The 23929-nt window shown below is 40.0% G+C and overlaps 2 protein-coding genes across 5 annotated transcripts in view; both read right to left on the bottom strand.

Moving 5' to 3' along the window:
* Positions 1–11674, bottom strand: part of pacs2 (phosphofurin acidic cluster sorting protein 2) — a 63938-nt gene extending 52264 nt beyond the window's left edge. For all 3 annotated transcript variants that reach the window (XM_062440100.1, XM_062440101.1, XM_062440098.1), the window contains exon 1: positions 11284–11674. In XM_062440100.1, the coding sequence (XP_062296084.1) occupies positions 11284–11402 (119 nt within the window). In that variant the 5' untranslated portion in view covers positions 11403–11674. The remainder of the gene's footprint in view (positions 1–11283) is intronic.
* A 3747-nt stretch (positions 11675–15421) lies between these two features.
* On the bottom strand, positions 15422–23571 carry srsf5a (serine and arginine rich splicing factor 5a). Of its 2 annotated transcripts, XM_062440131.1 has the most exons (9): positions 23458–23571; positions 21803–21934; positions 21629–21699; positions 20666–20809; positions 19687–19731; positions 19511–19580; positions 17922–17995; positions 17705–17809; positions 15422–16833 (listed from the first exon to the last, which is right to left on the bottom strand). In XM_062440131.1, the coding sequence occupies exons 2-9, from the start codon at positions 21926–21928 to the stop codon at positions 16491–16493; spliced, it is 978 nt and encodes a 325-aa protein (XP_062296115.1). In that variant the 5' UTR covers positions 21929–21934; positions 23458–23571; the 3' UTR covers positions 15422–16490. The 2 variants fall into 2 exon arrangements, with proteins under 2 accessions (XP_062296115.1, XP_062296116.1); XM_062440132.1 differs by lacking the exon at positions 19687–19731.
* Positions 23572–23929: the final 358 nt, after the last annotated feature.

Genomic DNA, 23929 nt, shown 5'->3' on the forward strand with positions numbered 1-23929 from the left:
ACATCACAAACCAAAAATAACTTGATCTGGGAAGATTTACTGCCTACTAAATGTTGCCAGATTAGGCAATTTTCTGCCCAATCGCTGCTTCCTCATTAGATAACATTTACCCCCTTTAGGCACGCAAAGCATGTACACAGATCGTTGTGGGACTGTGATGAGAACTGTGAAGTGAAAGCAGCTGCTAAGTATCCACCGAAGGATACTTTTAAAAAAACTTTTAGAAACCGCTAGCCTCGCCGCTACCCACCAGCACCAGGCTCTGTGCTCCACTGTACGGTGCACGCTTATGGCTAAAATACACAGAGCTAACAATAACCACGGCCCGAGCGGTGGAAAAGTCATGCTACCTTTCAAGCCTTTTCCAGCTGACTATTCCTTTAAAATCTTTTTAACTTAACTGAGACAGTGTGAAATGTGAAGTCAGTGTCAGTCAGTCACTCGGTCCGTTTGATATCACAGGCACGAGCGTTCACCACATTAACCATCTCTGGACCTCCAGCTCCGTGTTTTTTGACCAGTTTTACAGCTGCAGCTCTCTGCGGCTCCCGTTGTAGGAGCACAATATTTCTTTTTACAGGGTCACACATCACATGGTAACCCATTTTAAAGTGCAAGCCTGTCTATTCTCTAAGCTGTAACTGAAGCTTGTAATATCTGCTGTCTGCTAAAACAAATATGGATTAAAGAGACAGTGAAGCTCTATTTTACAGACAGGACAGACGTCCTTTCTGGGATAGATTTGTATAAATGGAGCTCTTAGAGAATTATACACAATTACTACTCTTGATTGAATGTAAGGTCTGTCCTCTGTGTGACGAATCATTGGAGTCACTGCTTTTCATCATTCAAAACTCTACAACTTCAGTTCATGTGTGCTACAGCAGATTAGCTGGACCATGCTGATGCCGCTTGCTCAGCATCTGAAAGACCAGAAAGGTTATGTTTACAAGCTTGTAAAGCGATGCTTATTTCTGACTGGCAGCGATAATGAATGCTCATTTCTACAGTCATCCAGAGGCAGAAATAAAAGGTTTTAGTCACTTATGCCAGCCTCAGGATTTTCATGGTGTCCATCTGTCCGGCCAAACGTCAGAGAGGAGTCTGGTGGAAACATGGAAGAGGTCATATGACTCAGCCACCCAGGAGTGAGATGCCAGACGTGGCACAGCAGCTTTTCTAATTACTACAATATGTTAAACCTTCTAAGCTCTCCTCCCGGCCGCAAGTTTTTCAAAAAGGAACCTGACCTACATTTCTCCTGCATGCTCTGAATTCAGAAAAAGTTGTTTAAGCCTCGGTGAGGAGTGAACTGAAATAGTAACTCCCCCTCTTCTCACCGCCTGCTACAAGAGGCAAGCCTTCAATCCAGTCTACAGGGCTTTCCTGCAATTAACCAAGTTATGAGAGTGAAAAGGTGCATTCATGAGAGATTGTACCTAATTAAATGAGAGTGATGAGGAACAAATTGTCACAGAAGAGAGATATGTGATTTGTTTTTTTGTGAAAGAGTCATCAAAGTTCATCAAAATGATCAAAAACTCCTTCAAAATGTGCACAACATCAGCTAAACAGGTTAAAATAGACCGGATGCTTTCACCATCATGAGTGCCAAGGTGCAAAGTAATACAAACACTGTTGCTATGGAAATCGGTGACTAATGACTTACAAGGATTTCCCTGGAAGTCGTGTTTGGACAAAAATGAATAACACTGGCAATATGTCTCCACAGAGAAACAATGAGTCCACACAGTGAAGGAATTCATATTTCCATGGGCCAAAATCATCAATATGAGAATGAAGGAATGAATCGAGGTGTCAGCAAATAAATCAAAAAGGGGGCACAGTAAATCAAAATGAATAATAATGCCATTGAAATGCCCTTGAGTGCCAAATGTTAATGTGGAGGAAAAAAAAGTCAAAATTTCTGCAGTCAATTGAGGCTGATAACACAGCAGTTACATCACTACTGAGCTGGAAAATTGAATTTCAGCCAGAAACAATCAACCAGGAGAAGTGGAGTCTTCCTATCCTTGTTATTAATTTTCTGTGAATCATTGCAGCAATAAAAATTAAAGCGAGGCCATTTCTAGCAGTGAAAGACAGATTTGTTTTTTTACCTATTGCTGATGGAAAATAACAACATTAACCAAAATGAATCGTATCCTTTAAAAAGAGTTTCAAGTCAATATTTCCTCTCTATTGACTTTAAACTCTTTTAAAAGAACAAGTTTTGTCTCGGAAGCTCATCAATATTTCCTTTAAAATGTGCCACTGGACTACAAAAACAGATTGGAACATTTTATTCAGAGACAGATGATTCAAAGAGGGACGAGGCCGCCGGTACACAGAGCTCTAGAAATGTCACATTTGTCACTTTTGACTACACTAAGCCTCAACTGTTAGCGAGCAGCCTCAATATAATCTCATCTACATCTGGCACAAAGTTTTGACACATCTCTCTGTCTTTTCAGCCTGTTAAGTTAACCTCTTTCTTTTTTTCCCCTTTTTTAAAATATGTGTTTGGGCTTTTTTTGTGCCTTTAATGGAGAGCAGAGAGCGGAGAAACAGACAGGAAACAAGGTTTGAGAGAGAAAAGGAGAATGACATGCAACAAGGGTCCCAAGCCGGAGCTCATCCAGGTGCATTGGGGTTATTGAGGTATGTGGTGTAACTATTTGGCTAACATGGCGCTCCTTAACCTCATTTTCTGCATTTCCTATGAAAGTGCTGGAACACAGGACAAAATAAAGAGGCCCCGGGATGCTCATAAAAATGGAGCTATTTCAATAATTTGAGCAACATTAGGAAATAAGGTCGTCTTTGCAGGAAACTTTCACAGAAAACACGACATTTACCCATTAGCACAACTGAGACGGAAGCGAGGTTTGTGGATTTAGGTTAATAGATGAGGTGGACATTTATCAGGAGGTGTAAACCAGTGAGAAATAACAGGATTATAATGAAATGATTGAGAGAAAAAAAGGTTATTCTTGGCGTTGTGGAGCTTTCAGTCAAAGCTTACAGTCTTCTGATCCAACTCCATGCGCTAAGTGATGAAATCAATTTGCTGATGAAGACCATCAGATGCATTTTAAAACGTCAGGAAAAGCAAATATGTGAATATGCAAGTTTTTTATGGCTAAAAATCTAAGTTTCACTCAATATATTCCTTGATGATTTTTTTGATGAATCAATAGTCATTTACTCAATTTGCCCTCCTCTAAACTGAGGTATCGGGCCCATAACAATAAGTAATAGGCAATTATTTATAATGAGTAAATATTTTGTCCAACCAACAGTCCAAAACCTAAAGATATTTAAGCTGATATCAGACTAAATTAAGCAAATCCTCACACTTGAGAACCACAATTCAGCAAATGTTTGGTATTTTCCTTGATAAATATTTAAAAAATTGATTGTCATTTTCATTAATTCATTTTTTTGGCAACTTTGGAGCGCTAAACAAGCTGTAAACACTGACATATTGTCACTTTATAAAGTTCATACAATGAAAGGTATTTTCACATCCATTCTTTAGTTTTCATTTGGAGTCGTGTCTGATATCCAATATTCACTCTCTCTTCACCAAATCCTGAGGGAAATATCAGGCTCCACCTCACTGACCAGCTAGCCGCTCACTTTGTCTGTCTACCTTCTGGTGCTGTGCAGGCAGTGGTCAGTGGGTTTATCAGAGCTTGTTTACTGAAAAGAAAACATCCGCTTGCAGCTGTCTCTCAGATGAGAGCAGCAAGACTGAACGAAACAGTAAAGTAATGGCCTGTAAAACCAAAACAATGAGCTGAGAGAAGCTAAAAAAAGCTGCAGAGCTGAGGGAGACCTTTCAAACATTTTGAATAGTGCAGCTTTAAAGGGGACGTATTATTTGTTATTTATATACTGTTATGACGTTGGATGTCTCTGTTAAACATGGTCAAAGCTCCAAAACTTGTGTCAAATTTGACCATGAATAGTATTTTAGGGAATTATTTTAACTAAATTTAAGATCAGAGGATAATATGTTGATGGATTATCACAAATTGGTATATGTCACAAAGTTTAGTCAGGATACAGCTTGGAAACCATTTCAAATATTTGAATGGCAGCACTTAATCACACCTGTTGTGTCTGGTTTTAGTACAAATTATCACCCAATTCACTGAAAGTAGTGATGATTATACCTGCAAATAATGTCTAATGGAACCATCCTTTTCATTTTCAGGCAATTAGATGAAATAAATCCATATTTCTGATATAAAAACATTTATAAAGCAGGTCAAATTTAACCAAAAGACAACATTTCTATAACAATATAGACCAGGAAATGTGCATCTTATCTCCTCTTTAACTGAAGAAGCACAACAACCAAACAACAACCTTTCAAGCACTAAATTAAATGAATTAGTCAATATGCTGATACTGGTAGAGAACAGCTGATTAAAAGGTACTGAAGAAATACAATTTACTGGAGTTATTTCTGCTGATGAATGAAACCTCACTGTTTGATATCTTAATAGAAAGCTGTTCTTATCGGTTATTGGGTTCAGCCGGATGCCGTTTAGTCTGCTCTCCATCACCCTGAGGTCTATTTAGACTGAGAGACCTGCTGAAGAGGACATCATGCCCCCCGTACTTATCGTTGACAGGGGCGTACAGATTGCTCAAGGTTGGATTAGCTCTACTGCATCAGAGCGCTTCATCAAGGTTCAACGCTGATATTTCCATACGAGATGTGAACGTGCTGCAGGAAGTGAGAAAAAGAAATGTCATTCAAGACCGGCGTATCTCAAGCGGCACATGCGCTTGTTCCATTTTCCAATTAGCATGAATTTAATTTAGTGAGCATATGCTAATAAAACATCAGCGCTGTAGATCCATGAAGAATAATGCACAGTAAAAGCGTTTTGGCTCCCGAGCAAAGAGGTACTAAACTCCTCAAGCACAAAAGCCTCGTCTTTCATTTTTCAGCTAATTTCACCAACTTAACACGCTCAAAGACGATTAACAGCTCTCTGTGTTGTGGTGCTGTTTCTTATTGGCAGCTACGATGGAGCTGGATACAAGCATTAGACTCTGACACCACAGATTTGAGTTAAACCGGTCTATTTAGGGTAATTTGGTGTTTATGTCTAAACTTTATCAGCTGTATAATATCATAATATCCTTCAGACTGATGCAGGCCTTGATTTTTGACGTCGCTGTCACAGCTTTGTTCCTTCTGGCAGCTAAATTCAACGCAAACAATCCCATATTGTGCATGTCAGGTTGTTTCAGTATTTCAGGTTTTTTGTGTGGACATAGCTCATACAGAGTGTGTCACATAGCAGCTTTTTCCCCCTTGTTTGTGATCTCATTTTGCAGAGAGCAGAGTGGATTAAAACAAGAGCTGAACAGATATCATCAACACAGGGCTCCTAGAAATCAAATATTGTCAGTGGGAATATAAGAGAGGAATACAAAAAGCAGGCGGTGAGGCATGGCGCTGAGCACTGAGGCATGAGGAAAGTCAGCTGGATGCAAAATTGATCAGCCTGCAGAGTCACAAAGCATCTCAAATGTGTGTGAGGGTGTGTGTGTGTGTGTGTGTGTGTGTGTGTGTGTGTGTGTGTGTGCGTGTGGAGGCGACTGCCCTTTGCTGTCCTGCCCTGTCTGCCCTCCACGACGCGCTGAATCAGCGAAACGGACGGGGGTGCTGGACATCTTACATAAGGCCGTCTGACTTAACATTCAAAGAACATGGCAGAGAGACTCGTCTGACAGAAATCAAGCGTAAAAGTCAGCGGTGGTGGCAATGTTGGTCAACTACTTTGGTTTAGACTGACATATCTTTAACAGTCCCGATGACTTTGGTGACCCCTTGACTTTTTCCTCCACTGCCTGATTGCATGAGATCAACATTTTTGTTTTTTGGGGGTATTTAAATGAATTTGCATTTATTTGAGAGTGAAAATCAAGATGTAGACAGGAAATGCAGAGAGAGAGAGAGAGAGAGAGAGAGAGTGAGAGAGAGAGAGAGAGAGAGAGAGAGAGAGAGAGAGAGAGAGAGAGAGAGAGAGAGAGAGAGAGAGAGAGAGAGAGAGAGAGAGAGAGAGAGAAGGAGAATGAGAAGGAGAAGGAGAAGGGATGACATGCTGGACGTTGCAGCCATGTGGTCATACGTCCTACCTGGTGCAACCACAGCTCCACACATTTAGTTTGTTTTAAGTATCTCCACAGCTGGTGCAGGGATTGCTGTGAATTTTGTTGAGTCATGCCTCCCTCACAATGAATTTTAATCACTTTGGTGATCCGTCAATCCAGCACCTTCATCAGGTCAAAAATCTAATTTGTCTAACAGTTTGTTTTTTTGCCTAAATACCTTCAAAACTAATGACACTCCCGTCAGCCTCAGCTGTTTGTTTTTAGTGCTAATTAGCATGCTAACATGGTAAACAGTACCTGCAAACACTATCTTAGCTCAAAGCACCGCTAAGTACAGCCTTACAGAGCTGCTAACGACTCTTAGTCTAGTTTAGACTTCCAAACATTTGTACAAGAACAGGCACTGAGTCCAGCACAACAAGAACAACAAGGGGAATGTAAGACAATGAGAGGCTTTAACTGCCTCTCATTCATCCTACTCTAAATTCCCTCAGTGTGAGCATCCCAGGCAGCCAGGGGACAAAAGAGCAAGTGTCTCCCTGCTGCTCAAAGCGACATCTCAGCACTCTCGCCTCCAACAGGCCCAAATATGACAGCCTACTGGGTCCAGCTGCCACTCGAGGGCCCGTTCAATCCATGCTCTGTCTCCGAGATTGGCCCCATCTCTCGCAGCACTTAGCCTCACGCCTGTAGGCTGATGTGCAGAAATCCAACTGATGCCCACTTCAAAAATACCACGATGAAACATACCCCTCCGCCCCTCCATGCCCTTGGCTCTAAAGAGGAGGAGAGAGAGGCTTAAGTGGTAACAACGTCAGCGTGATTGATTTTACATGCGGGATAGAGGGCGGAGGAGGCTCTAAGAAGACACGTCCATCTTTTTAGCAAAAAGCGTGAAATCATTGGAACGCAATTCAGCACCCTGAGAAATGAAAGCGTTGCACTTGGCGCTCATTCAAATGCCTCTCACGCTTGATGAGGTGATAGAAATTACACTACATTTCCCATTCACACTAAAGATGTGAGACAGAGTCTGAGGCAGACTGCTGGGGAGTGTAATAAGGACAACCCTCAGTGTACCCTTCATGTACTTCATTTCCCCTCCTAACATTACGAGCAGCAACAGACCGGAGGCTCATAAACTCTCTGTGCTGACTTATAAAAAAAAGCCCACGACATTTGCAGTATGGCTAACACTTCTTTTTTTTTTTTTAAACACCTTGAGCTTTCATGCGTCTAAATTCAACGTCTGGTTTTCCAGACTACAGGTAATTACGCTTCACCCACGCTCTAAGATATAAAACCCCTCCCTCACCTATCTATAGGTGATTATTAAAGATCTCCGTGTAGAGCGGCACGTGTCCTGAAGTGACTCTGGGAAACGTGAGATCAGTGCCAAGGCAGCACTTCCATAAGCCTCACAGTCTAATAGCTTTGGGCTTCAGAGACCTCTGAGCCACAGTGAGCAGGATTTATTGAGGCATGAAGAAATTATTGGGACAAATTGGTAAAATTGGGCGAACAACACAGTGCATCGGTTCAAATTTAAAATGCTACTTGGTCCTCTATGACTTATACAGTACAGTAGCTCATCTGAGTGTTAGAGCAGAGAGCAGAGAGATGAAACCATGCAGCGTAAAGAGATATCAGGAGCAGATTAAGACAAATAATGTATGTAGACTCTCATTTTGGCAACAAAACAGTCCAGTTAGAGTCTAAGTGCATCTAAATGGTCTAAATTTAAATGCAGATCACTACAAGAATGGGAGCATGTTACTATCCCTCTCCACTTTCCTGTATAAAATAAAAAGGAAACTCTGGGATGTAAGATGTTGTTGACAGCTCTTTAAAAATATACTTGTTGGCTTTCTTTTGCTGAGAGTTAGATAAGGACAATGTCACCACTCTCCGTATCTGTCATTTTAATATGATGCTGGAGGCAGGAGCTGGTTAGCTTAGCTTAGCATAAAGACTGGGAGCAGGGGGAAACAGCTAGCCTTCTTCTACACCAAGATAAAATCAGTGTATCAGCACATCATCAAAATCTGACTAATTAACAAGTTATGTCTTTTTTAATCTATGTTATTAATCAGTGTGAAGACATCAAGTTGCAGTTTTACAGAAAATATTTCTTGGCTTTTTTGATGTGAGCATTAGTGGTGCTAGTAGTCAGATTTTTGCACCTTTGGACAGATTCAGGCTAGCTGTTTCCCCTGTTTCCATTCTTTATGCTAAGCTAAGCTAACCAGCTGCAGGCCGTAGCTTCATATTCAATGGGCAGACATGAGAGTGGCATCCAGCTTTGAATTTAAAGACAGAAAATAAAACATATTTTCTACATTGTTGAACTATTCCTTTAATTAAACAGTACAGCAGAGCACATATCAAGGCTGCAGTACACTCAGACATCAAAATATGCCTCAACATCATTTCTTACAGATTTCATTTCAACGTGTCTAATTATAAACTGAGGAACCAGCGTGTTAGAGAAGGTCTGCTGCTTTTGGGGGTAAATCATGTGAATATTCATGAGGCTTTGCAGGACTGTGTGTGAATCATAAACTTGATTAAAACAGATTTCAGAGGGAATTAAATGTGGTGAGAGAGTGAAGAGTGAAGGCGCACAGTTTTCATGCCTAGTCATGTGTGTCCGTTGCTGCCTCTCTCTCAGCTTTCCTTTTTTTTTTTTTTACTGTGTTGCTAAAAAAGTAAAATATTAAAAGAAGAAAAGAAGAGCTCTGCTGGAACAAATAAAGCAACAAATTGCCCTCTGAAGATAGCCAGCGGTCAGCTTAGTTTCACCACCTTGTGAGGCTGACACAGCTGAATTAGACAGTTGATTTGACATCCGGTTAACACGCTGAGATCCTGCTGTCTAAACTGTGACAGACGGCGGTCAATAAGCGAGCCGCTGTGATCTTTAAGAAACAGTCTCGATTGACAGTTAACTTCACACAGGACGTGAGGTCGCTGCACCGAGCTTCTAGTCACAGCATCTCATTTGTGTAGGCGACTATCATGTTATAAAGAAAGTGGATCCACACGGTAAAGCAGCTTCATACGACAACCCACACACGCAGGGTCACAAGGGATTGAACCTGGGACTTTTTAGTTACAGGAACCGCTGTACTTGTACACTCTCCTGAATAAAAACACCAAAGCTATGCTATTCCTGGAAATGAATTAGTCTTATTTCAGCTAAAAGCCATGCAATGTAATATCAACTGAGGGTATTAACTTAAGAGGATCGAGCGAGCCTAAGGGGAGGCATCATCGGTTAAAAAAATAAATAAAAACACACACGTAGTCCACCAACTCTCATATTAATTACACCTATTTTTTTCTTTCTTTCACCGCAGGCTGACAGCTGCTGACCCAAGTCTCACCACAGGTATTAATCAAGTGGAGTTAAAACCACAAACTCCTGAAAACTTATTTCTCTCATTACTTTGTGGTTAAAAATGTGTGTTTACTGATAAGAATTAAGTGCATGATATTCATTAGAAAAGTCAAAATGATGTCAAAAATGATGAAGATCACATCAGCAGAAAACACTCAAATGAATTTTTCACTATTCATTGAGAAAAGAAATAGCAAATTAACTGATAATTAAAATAATCTCATCTATTACAATTTTTCCATTTGTACTGTTAATTCAATGCAAGAAGGCTTGCAATGTAATAACAGATGTGTGACTGAAAGCAGAATTTCTTTACACATTACTCCACAGGGTTACAGGATAATGTGGCTATAATGTTATTAAAAATTTAGAACAAATCATTAAGGAGCTACAGACTGAAATGAAAGGAGCTGCTCTGACTAACGAGACTATTGGATCTCTGGAGCTGTGATATTACATCATGATGATGATTTAACATATAAATGTGGCATTGATTCTTCTTTATGAGCATCGTCAGTGTTGATGTTGCTGCGTGAACATCGAAGACTTGTGCTGCTTTGATCCTAATGTGAGTGATTTTAAATCAGACTGAAAAAAATGTGATTAAAAGTTGATGAAGAAAAAGCTAATAAGTGTACCTTTAGTTAGGACTGTTGACATCCTCAAGGTCCTAATGCTTAATTTATAACTCTTAGAAGTGCTATAGATTAAAGCTGAAACAATTAATTAAATAGTTGATTAGTCAACTGTCAGAAACGTAATCAATTGATAAATGAATCATTCATTCAGCAAAAATGCCAAAAAATGTGCTACTTCCAGCTTCTCAAATGTGAAGCTTTGATGCTTTTTCATCACTGTCAAATTAATATCTTTTGAAATGTCAGTCTGATAATAAAAAGAAGATGTCACCTTGAGCTGTGACGGGCATTTTAAAGACAAAACAGAAGAAAGTGATAATGAAAATATCTGTTATCTGCAGCCCTACTGTGAAAGAAATCATCACAGCTTCTGAGCTTTTGCTATCAGATCCATCTCCATGACAACTGAGCAAACTACACCCGCTGATGAAGACGATATGATATGTTTGAAAGCACATTAAAAATCTGACATATGGATCATTTCTTGGGAGCGTTTTGTCAGAATAATCCAAATAGTTTAGGGGTACAAATCTAACCAGAGTGCAGCTTTTTTTATTTTATTTTTTTATTTAAATTTGGCAGTATAGGAGGGGTTTCAGTGTGAACAGAGCCCTTTGAGTCTCTTGGGGGTCACAGGAGCCAAATAGTCTCCATGGTGCATCCTGGCACAAAGACCTGGCATAAAGCTGGTTATCTGTCATGACAGCTGAGTGGGTGATTATGAGCATTCAGGGATTTTAACACACACGCAAAGTATATCTGCAGAATTACACACCTTTTACTTTACAGCCTGCTTCAACCCTGCAGGATTGGAGCTGGCATGTGTGTTAAATGATTACAAGCATTTTATTTTAAATGTACCACTACATGAACACAATGCAGATGGCTAAAATGAGCATTGCCCCGCTGCAGGGCCTGGGCATCCACTTTTGGCATAATGATCCAGCTAGTGGTGGTGGTACAGTAAGCCGCTGTGCAGCTGTAACATTAGCAATCTGGCAAATGACAGCCTGCACTGTGTCTGGCGCATTGTGGAAAACACTAGCTCTAAAGTTTAAAAGGACACAGCTGATGGTGCACCCCTTTCATGCTTTGCAGCCTTACCTCGGTATGCAGTTTGGGGAGGATCCATCTATCTCCCAGGTTGCAAACAGGTTCATGGGCACCGGTCTGTTCAGCGCCCCGCTGCCGGCGAAACTCAGCCGGCCACTTCTCTCCGCCATGGTCCGGGGCTGCGGGTGGGACAGTCCGACAGCTGAACTGGGAGGAGGGGGGGGGGTCTGTAAACAGGAGACCGGTGTGTGCGGGTCTTCTGTGATTCTGTGCGTGTGTGTTTGCGTGTGTGCGTCTAGTCCAGAGGGGGGGAAAGTAGAGAGCCTTCACCCGCTCACGTTGGTGCGATGCAGCACGATGCAGGACGAGCTCATTTCTCCGTCCTTGTCGAGGGCCGTGCAGGTCGGTGTGGTCCTCTGCTGCCAGGGAGGAACCGCAGTGGGAGCAGTGCAGGAGTGAGAGGACCGACCGCGGAGCTTGTTGTGCCTACCACGCTGCTCCCAGTGTATGAGGAGTGATTAGTGCCACACAAGCAAGAAGTGGGGAGGAGGAAAAGCTCATATGTTGTTGTTTTGTTTTTTTCCAGAGGGGGGGTTTGGAAAGTGAAATCAATGCCAGGGACTTTAAACTGCTTTCTAATCTAATGGTTGTAAAAAAAAAAAAATAATAATAATAATAATAATAATAAGTCATGTTGTAAGGAAGTCTGTGTGATTTATTACCTCAGTAAAAACTTTCCTAATGAGTTCATGGTCTCAATCACTAGTTTTATAATAAAGCATGATGTTCATTTGGTAAATTATTAATCAATCTTTATTTATATAGCACCAAATCACAACAAAAGTTATCTCAGGGCACTTTTCACTTAGAGCAGGTCTAGATCGTACTCTTTAATTTAATTTAAAGAGACCCAACATCTACCCATGAGCAAGCACTGGGTGACAGCAGCGAGTAAAAACTCACATTTAACGGGAACAAACCTTAGGCAGAACTGGGCTCTATAGGTTTAAGTAAAATAGAGGATAAAAAAGGGTATGCTTCAGGGCGTGGCTACCTTGTGCTACTGTTACAGTCCCTTTAAACACAGGCTCAACTAAAGACCACAACATAAACTTAATCCACGAGAGATCAAGTTTATTTTTGAAGTCAACAATTAAACACTTAAATACAAAGTAGAAAACAAAAGGGGATGGAGACCCCAGCCGAAATACACAACAGACATGCGGGGAAAACAAACAAAAGAAAAAGTTCCCCAACACGAGAGAGAATGAGGCTTCCTCTCTCTCCTCCTCGAATCTCTCCCAGGTGATTAAAATTGCTCTGAGGTGCTCCTTCTTACATAAAAATTAGAAAAAAAGAAGACAGGTTGAGAGAGAGAGACAGAGAGTGAACAAGGGACCAAACAGCAGCGAGTAGGATGCAACACTGCTCCTACAGCGCCACACGTAACAGCAACGTTGATAATATAATGTAACTGTTACAGAAGCTGATATTCACAGTGCGTAGCCGTAGTTGCTGCTATTTCACAGCGCATTTTAAGTTCATTAAAGTTAACTGTAACATTTCTAGGTTGCCTAAAAAAGTATTGTTCAGTGTTTGGTTGTATTAAAAGATCCTTTAAATAGGTACAGGTCAGCTCCACCTTCTCGTCCAAATATGGTCACTTCTGGCTCCAAAAATCAAAGAAGTCGATGGTCAAATCACTCATCAACTGGAGGCCACAAACCAATGGGTGATGTCATGGTGACTACGTCCACAGTTTTTTACAGTCTATTATTTTTTTGAGGGTTTAAGCCACCACACCCTCATCTCACAGAAATGGGACCAGTCACTGGTCAGTTAACCAATACAAAGGAGGAGCTGCAGTTTTCCTAGGTTAAAAGCACAATAACATTTTCCGAATTATTTCAATGAGTCATTTTTATCTCCAAGCATGATAATATGTCAATATTGTGATCACAACTTGTTTTTGCTGCCCCTGAGTGACCAAAAAGATCTGTTAAATGGGTTTCAAAATCTTGTGAAATAACTGCATTGTCAAAAAAGTTCTGCTTCATACTTTGGGTTGCCATAATATCTTTTGCCAGCAGACTTAGGCTTAATCACCCTGTTGAGGTTTATGTACAAAAAGAGGAAAGAAGGAAAATTGTCACCTTATACAGACGTCATAGGTCTCATGATGTCTAATAATGATGCTGTTGGGTTTTTATTGGAGTTAGTTGAAAGCCTGCTGCATCTCATACAGATACTAAAGTGCTTCAGTTTCAGATGCCGAGGAGCGTGACAGCGTGGGAATGATAATGGGCTGACATTTACACAACCTACTATACACCCTCCTATTATATAAAGTAATAAACTACAGCTTGTCAGTAATCAGAACTCTTTTATTCAAAACTTTTTAACCAGGTCTGGCATATTTATGATATATGTTAAAATGATGCAGCCTGAAAAGTTTCTATTCTTTCTTCCATGGTTAAAATATTTGGTCTGATGTGCAAAATGATTGAAGAAGTTTATTGTCATATGCATAGTAAGTAAACACAGCAGTTCAGACAATGCAATGAAATTCTTACTTTGCTGTTTTAAGACACAAAAATAACACATGACAAAAAGATACACAGAACAATAATAGATTGAACTCAAAAATATAAAAAAGTAAATAAAATGAAGTAGGCAAGAGAAGTGCTGCATAATCGGAGTTAACTTATAAAATGGTGCAAAGTGAAAATATGTTATAATATAATATAATAGTCTCTAAATTAAATCCTATTGCAGTGATAAACTTGACACATTTTTACTTGTGGTGGCACGAATTCACTGTCATACATCATACATTACTTTCAGTGTCACCCTGCTGTACCCTCCTTACCTGGCTCCTCTATGTGGCATTAACAACCTCTCATACATTTCTCTCCAGGAAAAACGTCATTGAAGGTCTCTCCCCGCTGCATTTTCTGCATTTTGCCGACTTCGCTAGCAGGTGCAGCGATGTCAAGGTCTGGGCGGATCCAAGGAGTCCAGCCTTTTGGGACCAGTTCCCAAAATGTTAATGTACACAGTCTGCAGCAGGACCACCACTGCTGCCATCATGTCTCCACCTTCACATGTCATACTGCTGCTTATAAAAGGTTAAATCCTTGCAGAGATAAATAAGTGCGAATAATACTTTAACTTCACATTTAAATCACTCACTTTCTTTTGCAGGAACTCATTTTTAATTAAAATCAAAGAACCTTTTTTCACTTGACCAGCCTGTTCCTGCCCTGCTTCTGAGCACTGACCCAAATCACATTAATAATATTATTACTATTATAAATGCTTATTATAACAATGAATGCTGATTTATACTGATCATGCACAGCCATGTATTCCCCCTAATGTGCAGCCAGATGTCATTTTTTACTAAAAGCTGGTACTGCCACCGTGTGGTGAAAGATAAAAATGCACACGTTTTATTCTCCAGTGCAAATATGAACATAATCTCTTTTATTTTGCCAACAATCATATTTTACTTGTGCTTAACTAGCTCCTAACCATTCACCAGCAGTATTTCCAGACCCCTATATATTATGGACTTGGTCACTTTAAGGATTAGTATGAGCTGATGGATAAACTCATATCACATTAATCCATGCATAGCTTATCTGGTTAAGTATTATTTTGTGAATGGCAGCTCATCTCTGCTGTATTTCATAGATGTTTTCTCCTATTTAAAACAAATATGATAAAACTGTCATTTTCACTTGGGGATGTTTCCTGTGCGGTCACTGTGGATCAGTCCAGGTTCAACTGAAGAGTCCAAATGAAGTTTTAAAAAGCTGATTTTAATTAAGATTACCTCCAGTCCTGTCCTCCTGGCTGGATATTAAAATGTATGAACAGATTATGGTGCAACAATTCCCTCCTCTTGTTTATGGCGTCCTTTCTACATCCTCCACTGCCTCGCACTTAAGCTTTTAACATACCTACTGCATTCATTCATTCACCATTAAAGTGTTTAATAAAGTATTATTTAATGTAAACCCACAAGATTCTCAGTATGTTTGAATTTAACCTTAAAATACTGATCTTTTTATTATAATCCTCTTCCATCTATTTTTTAATACTGGAATTAACTTCAATTATCAAAGCAGACTGACTATGAAAAAAGATTTGGTTTATGTTGAAATTAATCAAAGTCAGAATCAAGTGTTTGTGAAAGCTTTATTCAGTTATACCACAAAGACTTCATTTTATGTTTATGCGAGTCTCTCAACCCACATTCACAAAATATTATTTAAAAAAAGAAAAGAAAAACAGAAATCACAAGTCTTTCTGGACATCACAAAAAAAAAAAAAAAACGACAACAATTTGCAGTGAGTGTTTTATTGGTATCAAATCAATGAACTGATTTAGAGACAATTCTTCCTGCTGAAATAGACACTTAAGTGTTCAGACTCACAACACCCTACAGGCCAAGGCTGGAGATCAAGTTAATAAAAGCTCAAAAAAAAAAAATCACCAACACAAGACGAGGTCCCGATACAGCAGAGTTTGATAGAAATAAAAAAGCCAAATCAGATCTAATGCCAGATTCCATTTACTATTACACTAGAAAGCTCAAAAAAAAAAAAGTTTTAAAAAAATCACCAACTAAGACGTTTGCATTTCTCTGTTCACATATCAGGGCAGTGAATGCAACACGTGTGGAGGCGCCCTGTTACGGCACCTCTCTGCAGAAGAAGAAGAAGCAGTATCACAGTTTCACGGCAATGCCAGAAGCTCGCGTTACAGACATTTAAAAAAAAAAAGAAAAAAGAAAAAAAAAAAAACACATTTGCAACGTTTTTCCCGCCTAACCTTTGAACTGCTCCGAACATCTTGGGCAAAGCACGGAGGAGTGGATGGAATCAGAAACATGGCAGACTGCGTGGACAGACTTGAGGGATCACCTGATCGAAAAGGTTTCCTGTCACTCACACATATGACAGGGCTTTTTTCTTTTCTTTTCTTTTTGTTTTTGAATTTAAAGAGGGAAATGGATGAATCATGAATTATGTTGAAGCACATCCAGACACAGAAACAATGAAATAAAGACCCAAAATTAAGAAGAAAAAATCAAAGCCAATGCGGGCACATTAATGACTGAAAAACGCCATGAAAAAGGCAGATTTCCTCCCCTTTACTTTTAAAAAAAAAAAAAAAAAGAAAAGAAAAAAGAACTCATATGCCACCACTCGGGTCTACGGTGAGCAACTATCAGTCTATGATCTACCAATCAGTGTTTGCTGTCTGCTGAGGCGGAGCGTGAGCGTGAGCGGGATTTGGAGCGAGATCGGGAACGAGAGCGTGACTGTTTGTTCTGAGCGGGAGCAGGGGAGCGGGAGCGAGACCTGGAGCGGGACCTGGAGCGAGACTTGGAGCGGGATTTGGAGCGGGATTTGGAGCGGGACTTGGAGCGAGAGGGGGATCTGCCTGCGGCCCTGCCCCCGCCCGAGGACTTCTTCTCTGGAGTACGGCTGATGGACCTGGAGCGGCTCCTGGAGCGGTTGCGGCTCCTAGAGCGACTCTTTGAGCGGGAGTAGCTGCGGGAGCGAGAGCGGGAGCGGCTCTTGCTGTGACTGTTGGAAAAGAGAGAAATTAAAATCAGTTAATCGAGACCAAACCCAAGTATTCAGTGATTAATAAAGGTCCAACATATTTATAATTCTGAGGCTATAGCCAGCAGGTAGTTTTTGGATGAGTTGGGTAAACTGCATGAAACAAACTAAAATAATTTAGTGAGGAATCACTGCATCTCTTTGCCATCAATCTGAAGTATGGGCTGGGCAATATGTTGATATTATATCGATATCGTGATGAGACTAGATATCGTGTTAGATTTTGTGTAACATAATATCTTGATATGGGCTTATGTGGTGTATTTGGTTTTTAAGGCTGAAGTTACAGTAAAGTGATGTCATTTTGTGAATGTCCCAGACTGTTCTAGATGTCCTATTACCAACTTACTCATTATATCCACATTACTGATGATTATTGATCAAAATTTGCAGTGTAAGTATTTTGTGAAAGCGCTGATAGTCATCCCTACAATATTTGTACTAAATATGCAGTATTTAGTCAAAAATATTGTGATATTTAATTTTGTCTGTATCACTTAGCCCTCTCTGAAGCTGACATTTCTGCAGCTGGAGCAGTGTCAGGCACACGTTGCCTTCATGCTCCACTTTCGATCATTTATCCATCTCTAACTTTAAAAAACTAACTTTCTATACTGATGCTAGCCGCTGAGTCCAGCTTTAAACTAACTTCAGCTCAGCTGTATTGGGTAAAACAATCCTTCACCTGGTGATTATCAAACCACCACCAGCCTTATGTTTTGACTGTCTGCTCTCCTCTGTTTTTGCGGTGACTTTTCCCCTTAAACATCCCCACCTGACTGAGACTGGCGGCACAATTGGCCTTTACTGTGATACTGCAAAAACAACTCACCTTCTGCTATCCTCAAAGATCTTCAGTTTGCGTCCGTTCAACTCTGTCCCGTCAAGCTTGGAGATGGCGTTCTTCATGTCACTGCGAGATGCAAACTCAACCACCCTGTGAGAGTTAAAGCGGAAACATTTTTATTATTATTATCATCATCATTATGAGTTCACAAAAAACGACAAATATCAAAGTCGTGGTTTGACAGACAAGAGGAGCGACTTACCCTTCATTTTTGTTGGGTCTGTGAGCATCCACAAAGGTAACTTCACCTGCTTTTCTCATCAGGTCTTTCAGGTCCTGTTTCAAAGCATAAAAACAGGATTAGTGACAAAAAGAACAAAGCACGAGGTGCCAGTGAGAGCCTTTTCAAGACCTGTGGGGAGAGAAATGGGCAGGCAGCAAAAAGACACCAACACACACACAGAAACTTTGGGTTATCTAACGCTGACTTTTCAAACAGCAGAACAATAACGTGTGATAAAAGCTCTCATTTCAGTGGAGGGCAAAGTAAACAAAAAGAGCCACTGAAAATGCTGGACAAGTGTTGCCTTTTTCTTTCTTTACAACCCATTTAAGTGGCTCCGTGAATCCGCATTTAACTTCTTTAAAAAAAAGAAAAAACAAAAACCAAATTCGCCTCATCAACATCATGAGACGCCTGACCTCCAGACTTTAGGGTTTGAATAGTTAAATATTGGATCTCGTGTCTGCATATGCGAGATAAAGGTGTGTATTTTGTATATTTTTAATTAATTTAAAGGGCTCGGAAGAGAATATTCCTACGGATAAATAGAATAACATCTGATCTGCAGTTTTTGTTTTACCAATAATTAGGTGGCTCAAAAAAAAAAAAAAGGCTTTGTTTTGTTTTTTTTGTACATGATAAAACTTGACCTAACTGTACACCCCTCCTGTTACCACCCAAAAACCCCTGTAACAAACCCAATCACATGAGTTTTATGCTACTTACCGTTCCAAACCCAGGGGAGATATTAGCATAGAGAGCCTTGTCCAAATAGCAAATGGAACCAATGCAGTGTTAAGCCCTTGAGAAACGACCTCGGCCTTGACTCAGCATCCGGCCTCCACAAGTAAGGAACCACCAGAGAGCAAGTTGAGAGGGAGGGGTGCGCGCCCGACTCAACACCCCCCCCAAGCTCCATCAGCAACAGAAAAAGACCCAAATAGAAGAGTGTAGGGGGGGCCGTGGATTTGAGGGGGGTTACAGCAGTCGGGGATGCCAGCCCACAGAACCTCCAGACTGTGGCTACGGACCTCCTAAGGCTACCGTATCCTGCGCTAGACCACTTTCACCCGCTACGGGGCCCAGCCAAGACTTTAGACCGGCGGCAACTGCGTGTAAGGAGAGGCACCAAATGGACACTATTCAGATAAAAACAACCAGGAGAGGGCGCTACACACTTCTGACACCTCCGTGGAGGGTGTGCAGTCACCTCTGATACAAGGACACCATATCAGAGCAGCTGATAAAAGCAGTTATATGTTTTTATGTCCGTCATCAGCAGTAACGTGCTTTCTCTGGGAGAAAAATGTGGGTGGTGGTAAAGTTAAAAAAGAAAAAAAGAAAAAAAAAGAAGAATAGGGGGTTTCTATCATGATCAGCCAATTAACTAATAACAGGTTGGTTTTGAGGGTTTTTTTCTCGTAAATCTGTATAAGAAAAATTGATCCAGACCGATCAAATGAGTGCTGCTTCACTCAAAAACATGTATTTACAAGCTGATGTGTTGTATTTAAAATAAGGGCTGTGCTGTAACGATGATGAGACAAGACAGATTAGTAATCTCTTACCTGCCAGCTAATCCGTGAAGAGAGGTTCTCCACAATGAGTCTGTGGTCCGTCCGCACAGGAGGGCCGTACCTGAAGAGACGACAAAAAGTTTAATGTTAAAAGAGGACAAATGCTTCAAATACAACTAGATCAAACCGGAAAGACTTCAGTAATAAATACAGGCTGTAAAATTCACCCAGTCATTCTTGCAGCAGAGCAGGTTTCAGATTGGGGGTCAAAGCTGCAGAGTTGACAAAAAAGATATTTAACCCCAACATACTGTTCATATTCTGAGCCATCACATAATTAGTCTGAGCCACAAATCATTCATAAAGACCTCACCAGTCACAGATAAACATGATTTATCCTTAATGAAGCTTTCAGAGAGCACAGAGTGTATTCTTTAGTTTTTATAAATAAAAAACTATATAAAAGACACTATAATATGGTCCAATGTTTTGGATAAATATGCATCAAATATATCTCCTTTTTTGTATATTCTGGGTCACATATGGGGAAGATATTAAAAAATTTCAGTCTAAATGAAAAAAGTATTTACGGCTCTCAGATGTATAAATGGGTCAAATTTGACCTTGAACAGTATGTAAGGGTTAAATTAAATTCAAATGTGTAACGACAGGCTTTCATCTGTCAGAGGCACACATTAATTACTTTATTTTATCTTAGTTATCACTGCTCAGGAGTGGTGGTGTAATGAATTTGTTTTCATTTAAGACCATGAAGCAAAGGTTACTTGCTTTGAGTGTTTAAGTTGTTTTTGTCTTCATGACTCAAAACAAGTGATACGATCTATACTGAGAGTTTTGCGCTCCGTTGCACTGCGACTCGAAAAAGTAAACACGCTGGCCCAGCTGTCGTAGTTCACTGCACCTTATTTGACTTTCCCATACCGAGATAAACTTAAGAGGATATATGCCCTGCATAACTGCCTCTATCAAGTTGCGTTTATAATTTATTTGTAAGTAATCCATGTTTACTTATGATAATGTGTGAAAAGAGACACTGAGGAAGAATAAAAATAACCCTCTAATATCTTTATTACCATCCTGGAAACCTGACAAAAACTCTTACGCTTTCATTGCCATAAATCTTGAGTGAAAGTTTAACTAAGTAGACAGCTTTGGTTTCAGGACACTATTTTAAGGCGCACGTACCTCGATCCACTGCTGCGGGACTGACGATAGCTGCTGCTGAAACGTCCCATTCCACCGCCGCCTCCACCGCCACCGCCTCCGCCTCCACCACCGCCGGCGCCGCCACCTCTTCCTCTTCTGGAGCGAGCATGCTCGATAGTGACCCTGAAAATAAACGGAAGAAATTAGAAGAAAGTCAAATTATGTGTCACTTACTAATATGCCTTAGAGGAAAATGTAGGTTGCTAATAGTTTGGTTTTGAAAGTCCATGTTAGTTTTATTCATTACTCTATCCTTTTTGGACTTCATTTGGTGCTGATGGGGGATGAAAATGACCCGTAAAACCCTTGTTTTGTTTTATTTTATTTATTTGAACAGTGTTTCGGCTGTGACTCCTGAGCACACTGAGCAGACCTGAAGCCTTGTTTTGTACACTGGTGTATTCCCAGAGCACCGTGACATCTGAATAACACTTAAATGTTATTGGCGTAAACTGTAAACCATTAAACACCTGCAGACTTTGGCACTACGAGGACACAGCAATGTACACGTGACTTCTTATCGGCTCCTTTAATGTTCTACTCGCCTCATGAAGAAGCTGAAGGCAATAGCCAAAGCTTGTATAAATGTTAACAACCAAAAAGATGAAGGTCGGGAAGGCATTAGCTAACCCAGTCTTTTTTTGTATAGAAATGTCATTTTGATTTAGATTGGAGTCTAGTCTAGCTTTTTGTTTTCTTTCTATTTATCTGTACTTTGTTTTTTTTATTATAATTGGACTCTTTCCCCCCAATTTTTACTGATCAATTGTACATTTTATTATAATTGTATGTTTTTATGCTCCCAATTCTTACTGTTAAATCATCTGGTATTTTGTTTTTAAGTAAAGCACATTGAGTTGGCCCCGTGTATGAAATGTGCTATATAAATAAAGCTCCTTTGCCTTGATCCCTCGACACAAAGAAACCAGATTAGACTCTTACCTTTCACTGCACAGCTCTTTGCCGTTCAACTCGTACACAGCATCATCTGCATCTCTGTGGTCATCAAACTCCTGAAAAGAAGGAGAAGGGGAAAAAAGATTAATTTTCTAGAAAACAAACAACAGGACAGGGCCAGAGCTTGTAAATTCTCACTAAGTGGTCGGTGACACTCACCACAAAGCCGAATCCGTTCTTCAAGTTGATTTCCCGGATCCGTCCGTACCCCTTGAAAAACTTCTCCACGTCCCTCTCTCTGGCGTGTGGGCTCAGGCGCCCGATGAAAACACGACAGCCACTCATGGTTGTCTGTTGAAAGGCAAACATTTAGTTAGAGGATGAGAAATGGTTAAAAAATAGACATCTCCATATTTATTAAAAGGTGTAGTATGTTGAATTTAGAGGCATCTAGCAGAGCGGACATGGCAGAAATCGAATATAACATTTATAAGTATGTTTTAATTAGTGTATAATCGAATTGATTTGTTTTTATTAGGTTAAAATGAGTTCTTTATATCTACAAAGGGAGCGGGTCCTCTTCAATGGAGCCTGCCATGTTTCTACAGTAGCCCAGAGCAGACAAACTAGACTCTGGCTCATTTTACACATGTTTTTCAGCCACTGTAGGTCAACATAGATGCTTGAGAGGTTTCCTAGAGGACACTAAATCCACCACACTGCTCGTTTAATATTTGTCAGAAATTCTTTTTCACTACATTAATCCCCCCTCTGACAACACATCCTGTTAACTAGACTGAGCCAGCAGGTAATTTAAAACAGTTTACAGTCTGTAGACTCACATTACCGCTCAGAAATGACAAACATTGTGTTAATGACTCTTAAAGTCAGTCAGAATAACCTCTGGGTTTAAGTTCAAGAATCAAAAATACAAATAATTTGGCACTCATTGCATTGAGAAAAGTGAATTTGTTGTTATTTTTTAACAAATTTATGCCACAAAAAAAGAGGAAGAGTGTCACATGTCCAGGTTTAAACTGAAAACCACTACCCACACTGGATCATGATCATAGCAACACCAGAATCCAGTTCTAGCTGGACCAGTTTCATTGTAAAGTTAGTGAGTTTCTGCCAAGAAAACACACAAACAACCCTGATAACCTGAAACTCAACCCAACAATGATAAACTTTAAAAAGGTACACCCCAGTTAACAATTAACCACAAATGCAATATAACTCCTTTCTTTTTTTAAGAAGTTACAAGGTTCAACTGACTCCACTTTATGGTCATTTGAGAGACTATCATTTTTTTTTACCTGCTATCCTCACCAATATAAAAGGTTGGAAAACATGTCAATTATTCCCTAAATTCAACAAACTAGAGCCACCAAAATGACAAAAACAGTAAATTGCATTTGTATTGAATTTATCTCACATCAGCTTATTTATAATCCTAAACAATTGATTTATGAAAAGGATTAAACACAACAAACTAGTACTCTCTGGCCTACAATAAGTCTCCCAATCCTTCACTGCGAGGATACGACGTGATGACGTTGCTAAGTTACCACGATTAAAACGTCGTTAAATCTTTAGAAAATATATAAAAATTAGAAACAAAATATCTGTCAAATATAATCATAATTAATCTAGTTGTAATCTAGTTTTGTTTAAGTGTGCTACTTTAAGAATAATAATAATAATTGGTAGTTTAGCTGTAGCTTGTAGCTTGTAGCTTTAACACGCCTCGAGGTCGACGCTAGTTAGCTGCAGTTAGCCACAAAAAACAGCGTCGTCTGTTTTAAATCACACTTTTAACGTTAACTTTTTTTTCAAAACACGTGTAAATGCTAAATACAGTTATTTAATCTCACCTCGGTTGCTTTCCCTCAGGAGCTTCTCAGGTTGTTTGGTGTTTAACGTCGCTGATTAAGCTGCACGACTGAGTCAAAATGGCGAGTTGAAGCAACAGGAAAACGCTGCCTGGCTGCACGTTGCCAAGGTGCGGTTTTTTGTTTTTTTTACCAGCTGCATTCTGAGGAGACCCGCCCCCTACTCTACCTCTGATTGGCTCTGACCTTGATAGTTCCACGGCCTTAACCAATCACAGTCCTAATGCTTAAACCTCACCAACGAAGGCAATGAGTATTAGCCAATGAGAGGTAGAGTAAGGCGGGTTTTAGCGGAATGCGGGTGTGGGGAAAAAAATGACTTGCCCAGTTAATCATTAAAGGGATACTTAGGCATTTTTCAACCATTACCCAAGAAATGAGAAAATATTCAGATATAAAAATCTAAAAGAAGCTAAAAGCAGAGAATATTAGCCTTTCAGGCTCAAAATGATTG

This window comes from Scomber scombrus, chromosome 19 (genome assembly GCF_963691925.1).
Source record: "Scomber scombrus chromosome 19, fScoSco1.1, whole genome shotgun sequence".
NCBI classification, from domain to species: domain Eukaryota; kingdom Metazoa; phylum Chordata; class Actinopteri; order Scombriformes; family Scombridae; genus Scomber; species Scomber scombrus.